The sequence below is a fragment of the Penicillium soppii genome (genome assembly GCF_028829465.1).
Source record: "Penicillium soppii strain IBT 18220 chromosome Unknown utg000005l, whole genome shotgun sequence".
Taxonomy (NCBI): domain Eukaryota; kingdom Fungi; phylum Ascomycota; class Eurotiomycetes; order Eurotiales; family Aspergillaceae; genus Penicillium; species Penicillium soppii.
In genome coordinates this window covers 2,470,237-2,480,662 of record NW_026643235.1, presented here as the reverse complement: position 1 = coordinate 2,480,662, position 10,426 = coordinate 2,470,237, and the positions used below count along the sequence as shown (strand labels likewise).

The 10,426-nt window shown below is 49.2% G+C and overlaps 6 protein-coding genes across 6 annotated transcripts; 3 read left to right on the top strand and 3 right to left on the bottom strand.

The window, feature by feature from the left end:
* Nucleotides 1-1,539: 1,539 nt before the first annotated feature.
* N7529_006375 (uncharacterized protein) lies at nucleotides 1,540-1,953 on the top strand (the record flags this gene model as incomplete). The annotated part of the gene is made up of 1 exon (XM_057241902.1): nucleotides 1,540-1,953. One exon carries the CDS (start codon nucleotides 1,540-1,542, stop codon nucleotides 1,951-1,953), a length of 414 nt encoding a protein of 137 aa, XP_057097261.1.
* A 904-nt stretch (nucleotides 1,954-2,857) lies between these two features.
* N7529_006374 (replication factor C subunit 2) lies at nucleotides 2,858-4,199 on the bottom strand (the record flags this gene model as incomplete). The annotated part of the gene is made up of 4 exons (XM_057241901.1): nucleotides 2,858-3,028; nucleotides 3,080-3,895; nucleotides 3,943-4,021; nucleotides 4,075-4,199. 4 exons carry the CDS (start codon nucleotides 4,197-4,199, stop codon nucleotides 2,858-2,860), a joined length of 1,191 nt encoding a protein of 396 aa, XP_057097260.1.
* A 292-nt stretch (nucleotides 4,200-4,491) lies between these two features.
* N7529_006373 (putative protein transport membrane glycoprotein Sec20) lies at nucleotides 4,492-5,803 on the bottom strand (the record flags this gene model as incomplete). The annotated part of the gene is made up of 3 exons (XM_057241900.1): nucleotides 4,492-5,081; nucleotides 5,135-5,376; nucleotides 5,484-5,803. 3 exons carry the CDS (start codon nucleotides 5,801-5,803, stop codon nucleotides 4,492-4,494), a joined length of 1,152 nt encoding a protein of 383 aa, XP_057097259.1.
* Nucleotides 5,804-6,348: 545 nt separating this feature from the next.
* On the top strand, nucleotides 6,349-6,669 carry N7529_006372 (mitochondrial 54S ribosomal mL53 protein; the record flags this gene model as incomplete). Its single annotated transcript, XM_057241899.1, has 1 exon — nucleotides 6,349-6,669. One exon carries the CDS (start codon nucleotides 6,349-6,351, stop codon nucleotides 6,667-6,669), a length of 321 nt encoding a protein of 106 aa, XP_057097258.1.
* A 350-nt stretch (nucleotides 6,670-7,019) lies between these two features.
* On the bottom strand, nucleotides 7,020-8,071 carry ipp1 (inorganic diphosphatase IPP1; the record flags this gene model as incomplete). Its single annotated transcript, XM_057241898.1, has 4 exons — nucleotides 7,020-7,161; nucleotides 7,213-7,640; nucleotides 7,722-7,841; nucleotides 7,895-8,071. 4 exons carry the CDS (start codon nucleotides 8,069-8,071, stop codon nucleotides 7,020-7,022), a joined length of 867 nt encoding a protein of 288 aa, XP_057097257.1.
* A 973-nt stretch (nucleotides 8,072-9,044) lies between these two features.
* On the top strand, nucleotides 9,045-10,394 carry N7529_006370 (tRNA-dihydrouridine(20) synthase (NAD(+)); the record flags this gene model as incomplete). The annotated part of the gene is made up of 1 exon (XM_057241897.1): nucleotides 9,045-10,394. One exon carries the CDS (start codon nucleotides 9,045-9,047, stop codon nucleotides 10,392-10,394), a length of 1,350 nt encoding a protein of 449 aa, XP_057097256.1.
* Between the last annotated feature and the right edge of the window lie 32 nt (nucleotides 10,395-10,426).

Genomic DNA, 10,426 nt, shown 5'->3' with positions numbered 1-10,426 from the left:
ATGTGTAATTGAAGACGAAGAACTAAACTAAGTATATGAAATGAGTGTCCTTATATATCCTTCGTTCCTACTCCCAGATCTACTCCCTGGGGGTAGATGCTGGAGTCACGATCACGTGTTCCCATGTGGGTTGTGCAGAGGTTTGCTGTTACGGAGAACAACCTTGGTACTCAGGTATGTCTCAGCATTTTCTTGTCCATTATGTCAGTCACGACGTCACCCGCGAAGCAGGTTGTTTGCTTGCGATCAAAATTAGGGCTCGGCTGCCAAGTCGTTCATCCTTGATATTCTTTCATAGTCCTACTGACAATGACTAGAGATGTTTGACCCGGTCTCGATAGTTGAGAAATACTATCAATGCCAAGGCGTAAATCCCAGATGATGAAGAGATATCAACCTTGGAAGCTTGAGAAGAAGTGAGCTGAGTTTTGGCCAAGAATGTTGAGATAGAAGTCTATTCATAGTCAACCTTCTGCTCTGTATGAGTAATTGAAAAGATATGTTGCAGAGAAAAGCCTTCATGCTTTTTTCACACTTCATATGGAGATCAAAGTACCAAATCTGCTCTAATTAACTATGTAAAATTATGTAACCATCATTCGCTTTCTTATTCAATTGAAACTATCTATGGTCGGATTGGAGATAACTCAATAATTGATTCGTTCAATGCAGCTATAGTAAAACTGTGATAAGGCCATTCCAAGGATAATCGACGCTGATGTCATGAAATCGAGTCTAGATGGGCTCTATGTGGAATGAATAAGATCACATTATGAATACAGGGGAACTGCTGAGTTTTTGACAGTCTGATATTCGAAGTTCGAATTTCAAGATTTGTTGGATATAATGTTAGATAAGACACATGTAAACATGAATCTCTTGCAATGCAGATGAGTATAATTCAAGCAAAGCCCCGTGGATGGTCTAGCTAGAATTCAAAATGTGACAAATCGAATTATTACTGGAATTCATCTCAATGGCCAGGGGAAGATGCCTAGCCCTTAGCATAGCGGAAATTCGAAACCCTATTGACGGCATCCCCGGGCCGTTCATTGAGAGACATGGGTAGGTGGCAAATAAAGGTTGCTTCAAGTCGTGACTGCATCTCGTATAATGAATTGTACTTATGTTTGAATCTGGGATTTCGATCATTTGGATGTTCTCAAGTCTTGTTTCGATCTCGCCGAGGGTACCCTGCCTCGTGTTCTCCATCATCACCAGACATATATCTTCTTGAAAAGGATGAATGCAGTGAGAATTGCAATCTAGACCTGGGTAGCCCTAGTAAATTAAGGGTCTGGCATCAACCGAACGAAGACACCAAGCCATGGCTATGACGGTTTATCCAGGTATAGAATTCGCATGATGTATGAACTGAGAACCCATTGACCACCATCGAGGAATATTTAAAGGCTGTGAATTTCCGCCCTTTTGGACTAGATATAACTTGCACCAGACAATCACATCTTTCCTCATCAGTTCAATACAACATCTTGATCTTTCAAATATCTTTCAAAGTCTCAGGCCCATCATTCGAAAATGAAGATCAACATCCTGACTCCCTTCATCCTCGCCTACTTCGCCACGACCGGCCTTGCTGATGACGAGAAAAAATACGACGACGACAAGAATTGGTCAAATGAAGTGACAGTCCAACTTGCAAATGACCAGTCTGGCGCCAACGCAAATGTCAAAGTCCCAGCCGACGGCGAGAAGCGCTCCATTGGCTCCCTCTGGGGCTGGACCGCCGTTGCAAAAGACGGCGTGGTATTTGCGACAAGCGCCCAACTCGTCAAATTTGAGCAAGACACCGCCTGTGAAATTTTCGATGACTACTATCTTGACGCTAAGCTCAATGCCAGACAGACTTGGGTCTCTCTGAAAGGCGGCGCAGTGGTCAAGTTGAAAGATGCTTTCATCGCCTGTTATGATCACGATGATCACTGGTATTAGGTTAACTTGACGCCAGGCAGACTTGAGTTTTTCTGAGGGTTGGCTCGGGAGGAATCTTAAGGGTGATTTCATCCTCTGTGATGATGACTGGCTCAGTTTTAGCTGCAGTGCCTGCAATGGATATGGTTCATCTTGTACTAGAGAAGTTATAGGAATGAAGGAGACGTGCAAGATGAAGAACGTACAGACTCAACTGTAATCTGTTTGCTGTATTCCTAAGCACAGCTAAATCCCAGAACTATGCTTGCGCTTTAGTCTCAACATAGATCTTAAGACCATTCATCATCCAATATCTTGAATCTCCCTCTATTTCCGTCATCAAAGTACACACACATATCGATACTTCCGAGGAACCCATAGATCCTAATAAGTCCTCCAGATTTTCAAACAATGAATGCACTCTTTTTCATTCCCTCAGCCATTGTATCTTTGCTCAGCATAAGTGTTGCCCGAACAATTGCTAGGGCTGTTCTATCGTGCTCAAGACCCAGGGGGCAGCTAAGTTGCTGTCGACGATACGATCTGAATCGAGAGTAGAGGGCAATGGAGGGAGGCATATGGAGGATGCGTGCCTACATGATATCTCCAAAACACGATCACACCACTTGATAAGATGGCACCGATTTGATGAGGGGAGTTTATGCATCCGCAGGTGTTCCGTCGGAGAAATTTAGAGGCTCGAAGGCGTTGTACGCAGGACTCAGAGCACTACAGAGCTAGATAATGGAACCTTGGGTATCATGGTTATTCCATTTAACAAGAACTAAATGCTGTAAACTTGATATGCAACGCCTCACAATGTGGGAAACCCCAACCCCGAACGCCATCTATCCACTCGATATAGTATGAGAGGACTTTAGAAAAAGGCCTAGACCTCTGTCGAGTTTTATGGGACAAACACCTTTCAGTTTCCACTTCCACTTAAAATGCCAGCGATTCGTAGCGTCAAATCCAGCATAGAAAGATGCTCATCAGATCCATCCACCAGCCGCTTGTCCATCTCGGAGAAAAGCATGACAATCTTATTTTTCTGAATATCGGGAATTGCCTCACTGTAAACAATTCGACGGTATAGCTAGAAGAAGTGTTAGCAACATGCACCGAAGCAAGAATTAGAATCACAAACCTGTCCAATAATCTGTGTGGCACTCCAACCATCCGCCACAACATCCGTAATAACCTTCGAGACAGCCTCATACGCCGACTCGTTCTTCTTGGGCTGCATAGCTTGCACAAGGGAATCAATAATGCTCTCCGGCACAACGCCAGCAATCTCTTCGATACTCCGAATAGTGATAATACGACTAGTGCTGCTCCCAGCATCCGTCATCTCATCATCATCATCCGCATCCTTCACCGCAGGCGGCTTCGCAGCACCGACGAGGCGCGCCGCACTTTGCAAGTACGTAATAGCACGACGCAAATCACCCTCACCGCAGCGAATCAGAGTATCAATCACGCCATCTTCAAGCTGCAGGCCTTCTTGTTCGGCAATATTGGCAACACGCGTGCCCGCAGCGCTGTTATCCAGCATCTTGAACCGAAACTTGCTGCATCGACTGGCCAATGGCTCGATGATTCGCGTGACATAGTTGCAAACAAGACAGAACCGTGTAATCCGACTGTAGGTCTCCATTGTGCGGCGCAGAGCGGACTGCGCGTCTTGCGTCATGCTGTCTGCCTCGTCGAGGATGATGATCTTGAATGGTGGGCATGGGTACTGGGCGCGATAGGCGGCGTCCAATCCTGTGGGTTGGGATAGCTGGGCACGAGCAAAGTTCTTTACTTTGTCGCGAACGATGCCGATTCCGCGCTCGTCGGAGGCGTTCAGTTCTAGGATGCGGGAGCGGTATAGGGCGGGGCCGAAGAGAGATTTGGCGAGGGCAAGAATGGTTGAGGTTTTACCTGTTCCTGGGGGGCCGTAGAAGAGCATGTGGGGGAGCTTGGAGGGTCAGTTTTGGCTCAATTTCTCGGGTTTGGGAAATTCACGTTTGAAGCTTGGAGGGTACGTTGTAGCACTTTTGTCGTATGGTCTTGGGCAGCGACATCATCCAAGGATTTAGGGCGACTAAAGAGCATTAGCCAGGAAAATCGCGATGTTAAGATAAACCATTGACGTACTATTTCTCAACCCACGGCTGGAGCCGAGTTGAGTCTTCCTTGTTGTCGCCAGCCTTGGACTTGGAGCTGCTGGACGCCGCGACAGCAGCGGCACGGGCCTTGTTATTGAAGAAAGATGCAGCCATGATCGTTGAGCAGCTCGAGTCAGTAAAGGTGTGAGTTATCTCGAAGCTAGTATGCGATGCGGTGAAGATCTCGCTCTGACGCCCTCCGCAATCGAACGCGTCTACACGTGACACGCGCAGCACTTAAAACATATTGGCCAATCAAAGACGAGCACTATACTTCAACCTCAGTATGGAGTACTCATATGTAAATTTGCGATTATTGCTGATCTATCGATCCTGATGGAATACTTGGAAGCCAGGATTGAAGTTGTCATGACTGCATGGGTCATCATTAATGTATAAGCAAGAATTATAGCTCATCCCGCACAGGCTCTTCCACCTCCGCCTCAAACATTCTCTTTTTCGGGTTCTTGGGAAGTTCTTCTTGTCTTGCCCTTTCCTCCGGGGTAATATCGTCGATATATGATCCTTCCTCCTGTTCACTTTTCTCAACCATCCGTCCGATTTTGTCGATTATACGATCACTGTCAATGGGCACCGAGGGCTCATTCATCCAGGCTGCGCTTGCAGATGTCATGGCCCCAGTCACAACAGCCGTAGCCGTGTCGTGGATAGCCGAAGAGACGCCATTTGAGATTGACTCAGAAGCAGACTGCATGCCTGTACTGGATAGGCCAGCTGCACCTAATGTCGCAAACATAACGCGAGCGACTAGTTTCAGAGGCTGCCATACCAACCACCAAAGAGGTCCGTAGAACACTCGTCGGAAGAGAAGCCAGCCAATAGTCCCTAGCAGGATATAGAATGCTGTTTCAAGATACCAAGTATCGGATTTTTGGGAGCGGAGAAGAGAATTAGCAAGACTGCGCGACGAGGAAAGAAGTGTGTCGAGGCTGCTGTAAGACTCGGACAATGACGAGATTGCGGCTGTGGATTGTTCTTTGTATAGAATTAGTATGTTATCAAATCAAGAATGAAAGATAGGCACTCACCAAGGGTTTCCTGGGCAAATTGGCTGCGGGAGAGTTCAGATTGCATGAGTTGGTGTGTTCTGCGCAGCGCGGATGTAACATCATTGGAGGCGTTCAAAACAAGATCATCATGAGTTAGCCTCTCTGAGGTCTGCTTTTTCTCCGAGCTCGATCTAGATAATAGCAATTCTTTTTCCTTTCGCTTGGCGAGCTCGGCATTACGCTTCGCTTGTAATTGAGCGTTTCGGAAATCAGTTCGGGTCCTAAGATGGAAAGTTAGTATTTTCTAAAAACTGTCATAACGCCAAGCTGTGAAACCATGGGCTCTCTGGCAGGCGCAAGTTCCAGGTATTAGGGCAGGATAGCCTACCTCTTGAGATCCTCAGCCAATCGTCCCGCCATGGCAACAATCCGCTCCCTTTCAGCCTCCTTCTCGCCGTGTGTAGCAGATGCCTTCCGTCTACCATCGGCAGGTGTTTCCAAGGCCTCGACCTCCACGCGCAGCAGCTCTAACTCTTGCTCGGCATCTTTCAGCCGGGAGTGTATCTCCGATCCGAGCTCTAAGCGTGCTTCGTCGCCTTGTCCAATAGAGACAGTAAACTCGCGCAGCCGGGTAACAAGGGGCTGGATTTGCCCCTGAGCAGCTGAGAGCTCTTTCAAGCGGCCCTGGAGGGCTGTCGTTGGGGACATGCTGCGATAAGTGTTGCTTTGGTGTGACGCATTCAAGGACCGGCGTTTCTCGTTACCGGTTAGAAATTTCTGACTGTATGCCCTTCGAGTTTTATCGCTGGAAATTGAACGAACACATTAAGTTGTGTAAATGTGAAGTGATTTAACTCGGAGTTGCCATGTTGACGGGCGTCATTTGGCCAATTGGTGTTTGCATCCGAGACAAACATACCCCATTTCGCTCAACCGCAATTCGCATCGGAGGCTCTGGTTTGAATACAACTTTGAATTGACCACGCGCTATCTCCCGTCCGACTTGTCACAGACTCACTCGGATCTTCTCGCTTTTATCCTTGTCGCAAGCTAGTTCGAGGCTTCTCTGTGCAATTGCAACTGCACGATTGGTAGAAAGCACCTATAAAAAACTTCCCACTCGACTTCATATTCTCAGGTACGCAATTTACACGACAATCCAAGTCGCTGTATCAGCTTTCTTTCAAAATAAATAACTAACACGCCTTTCAGTCTACACCTACCAATCCGCTCCACCACCCACAACCGCAACCATGACCATCCCCATCTCCACAATAGCCACTTTCCGAACGGCTTACAACCCCTTCTCCCGCGCCTCAAGGCCCTGTCGCCTCTTCCTTGGCATGCTCCGGACTCCCAACACAATTCCAGCTAGCAGCCCAACCCACATCGACATCCAGGTGAAGCAATTGCCGCGCGACTCGACCGAGTCGCCGACCATGACTATCGGATTCAAGGGCGGGAAAGAATTAGTGCTGGACGTTGGGAAGCGTGGGTTGAAAATCGGCGATGTCATCGAAGAGGTTTCCCGTGTGGGCAGAGCTTTGCAGCGAGAGGCTAGCCTGAAGAACTAGTTCTGGGGACAAAATCTCTGTTGTGCTATTCGAGCTGTGCATTCGTGTATTATATTACCTATCATTGTATTTGATGATTTTGGCGCTGTTGGGCATATGAATAAATTATTCTTGATGAGTTGGCGAAAAGGCTGTTTATCTTGATATTGTGTAGGATTGTAAATGGAAAGGGTAATAGTTTTACATGTACAAACTTAAAATCCATGTCTATCAGTCAAGTCGTCACCGGAATGTAATGGCTTTTACGCTCCAAAAACAGAGAGCAATTCTTCTTCATTGGTGAACATTTAGTTCAACTTTTCCTTTCCAACTATATGGTTGCGCTTTTAATTATTTCAAGCAAGGAAACTTTACACGGCGGCACCGGAGATGAAGAACCACTTGTCAATGCTGCCGTCAATAGGAGCAGGGGCAAGCTCCTGGTTTTGGGGGATGGCAGCGAGCGCGCTCTGGTCAACGCGGTCGGCAGAGCCCTCAACGGTGGAGTTGGCACTGGTGCGGGTTAGCTCTCAAACTCAAGCAAGATGTAACAACAAGACTTACAGGCTGATCTCGCCACGGGCGGTCTTGCCAGAGATGAGCTTCTCCCAGGCATCGGAGCACTCGCGGATGACATCCTCGGCGTACTTGCGGTTCTTGCACTCGCCGGAGAAGGCGAACTGGTTCTCGGGCTTTCCGTCGGGGATCTTGTAGATGCGGAACCACTCATTGGTGGCGCGCAGAAGGCCGGGAAGGTGACGCTCGACATCCTCGATATCATTGAGCTTGGGAGCGAGAGGGTCGTTCACATCGATGACGATGATCTTCCAGTCGGTCTCCTCCTCGTCAATCAGGGCCATGACACCAAGGACCTTGACCTGCTTGACCTGGCCGGAGTAACCAACAAGCTCACCGATCTCACAAACATCGAGCGGGTCGTTGTCACCCTTGGCCTTAGTCTCGGGGTGGATGGAGTTGGGGTCCTCCCAGGTCTGCGCATGGAGCAATCAGTATTGGTTTTAGATTCCTCTTCCAACCCAATGGTGAGTCCGTGGGTGTTGGGCGAAACTTACGCGAGGGAAGGCACCGTAGTTCCAGAGGTAACCCTTGTGGGGGAAGCAGTTGCGAACGAAGCGGAGCTTGCCCTTCTTGGTGTCCTGCTTGATGGGGTTGAGGAAGTCATCCTTGGAGATCTGTGATGCAATCAGGATATGGCGGGGGTCATTTGAAGATTGGTTGATCGTACCTCCTGCTTGGCGTTGGTCCAGCGAGGGATCTCAACAACCATGTTCAGGATGGTCTGCTGCTCGTTGGCATAGAGGGGGATATCGTGGAAGGGGGAGACGGGGACGCCATCCTTCTCAACGAACACACGGTGCTCGAGGGTGTAGGGAGTGCCGACTTTGCGGACGGTGTAAGTCATGTTGGGCGTGGAAAAGTGTCTAGAAACTTGGGCCACACGGGATAAGGGAGAATTAAAAGAAAAGGAAGAAGGAGGGGCAGTAGAAGTGGGGGGAGCCAATGTTGCTGATGTGCGCCAAACACGGCGGGAGGCGGTGGAGGTCGCACTTCCCAGTCGGGTTAAAGGAGGACGAGTCATTGGCTGAATTGGAAATGTTCTCCTATTAGATAATTGTTATAAGCATATATTTAAAGTATTTCTTATACACATACCTATGACGGGGCCTTGGACACACTTGGTAGGAAGTTGCAATTCGTTGGTACCCCCTGTGCCCTGTGTTGGGAAATGACAAAAAAATGTTTTGCTTCCGAAAGTCGGCAGGTTTATACTGTGATCTTCCCGATTTATATCCCGACCGAACACCGGGACACTCAATTGCAATTATTCTATACTCAATTCAAGCCGAATCTAAAACTCTTATGCCTTTTGTTTTTGTTTTCATAGAACAGCATCAACATACGTGCTTACAATTTACATTGACAGATGTATACTGCACCTACCCGACCCCAGACTGCGAGACATGCCGATACCGGCAGAATATACGCGGCCTGCATCAATTCCAAAGTAAATTTGCTGCGTTTCTATGATATCATACAATATTGTAAAATATCGTACTGAAGAATAGCTCTGGACTCATTTTCTTTGGCAATTTGGTTGACGATTGGGTACAGTACAATAGTGTGTACCTTAGTACTTAGGTACTACGATGTCGTGATTCTTGGCAGGGAATACTGTTTATTGATTGGATTGTGGATGGAATAGGCGAAATACCATGACAATACCGCCCTAAACTGAACAAATAAACATAGTTATCGCCACTATCTTCACGTGATCTTCTAATCGGCGGACTCCGATCTGGGCCCAAGAAAAAAATTACCGTATAACTTCCCCGCCAACATTTCAGCATGCTATGATCAGATCTCTTCGCACCGCAATGTCCCTGATGAACGCTACAGCAATCTCCCCGGCCGCTGCGCGCGTGCCCATCCCCCCCAAAGGCGTCGACTACCGCAACAAAATCGTTCTCGCCCCAATGGTCCGCTCCGGCGAGCTGCCCTCGCGCCTCCTGGCCCTGAAATACGGCGCCGACCTCGTCTGGGGCCCCGAAACAATCGACCGTGCCATGATCGGCGCAGCCCGCCGTGTGAACCCCCGTACCGGCACAATCGAATTCACCCGCCTGCCATCCAACGGAGGCCGCCCCGAGAAAGCAGATAAAGAATCAATCATCTACCGCATCGACCCAGCCCGCGAGAAAGGAAAACTTATCTACCAAATTGGAACGGCAAACCCTGAGCTAGCAGTTCAGGCCGCCCGAGTCGTGGCGGCAGACGTCGACGGCATCGACGTCAACTCCGGCTGCCCTAAGCCGTTCTCCACAAGCGGTGGTATGGGCGCAGCCCTCCTCCGCACCCCCGACCTCCTCGTGTCCATCCTCGAAGCTCTCGTCAAGGAAGTAGGCGAGCCTTTCCAAATCGGCATCTCGGTGAAAATTCGCATCCTTTCCAAACCTGAGGAAACAGAGGCCCTGGTCTCCCGTCTCGTCAAAACAGGTATCACAGGCCTGACCGTTCACTGCCGTACGACGCCCATGCGTCCTCGCGAGCGCGCCATCCGTGACCAGCTGCGCATGATAGCAGGCATTTGTCGCGATGCCGGCGTGGCATGCTTGATGAATGGCGACGTGACATCGCGGGATAACGGTCTCGCGCTGATGGCCGAGTACGGCGTTGACGGAGCGATGATCGCCACCTCTGCTGAGACGAACTCGTCTTGTTTCCGTGCTGAGGCTGATGGCGGCGCTGCGCCTTGGAGGGACGTCGTCTATGATTACCTGGGCTTCTGTCTGGACTGCGAGAACAGGCTCGGCAACACAAAGTACCTGCTCAACATGCTGGTTCCGGGCAAGAACAAGGAGTTCAACCAGGCGAAATTGGCCAAGACGTATCTTGATATCTGCCGTGGCATGAAATTCGAAGATCTCCTTCCTAGGGCTGCTGCTGTTGATGAGCTGCTTGGGCTCAAGGATAAGTGGAGTGCCCCGCCTGGCGAGGAGAGTCAGGCCGAGAAGTCTGAAGTTGTGCAGAAAGCTATGGAGTCTGAGTCTGCGCGTGCAGCTGGTGGCGGTGCGGCCCGGACAAAGACTCCATCGGCTGCTGTTCATGGTGGTGGTCCCATTCGCCGCACTCCTGTTCCCCAGCCGAAGACTGCCAAGGTTGAGGCTGATCAGTCGACTATTCCTGCTCCCGAACCTCAGCCTCAGGCTCAAACCCAAACGGTTTGATATTGATTGGTGATTTCTTCTTTTGCTCTTTT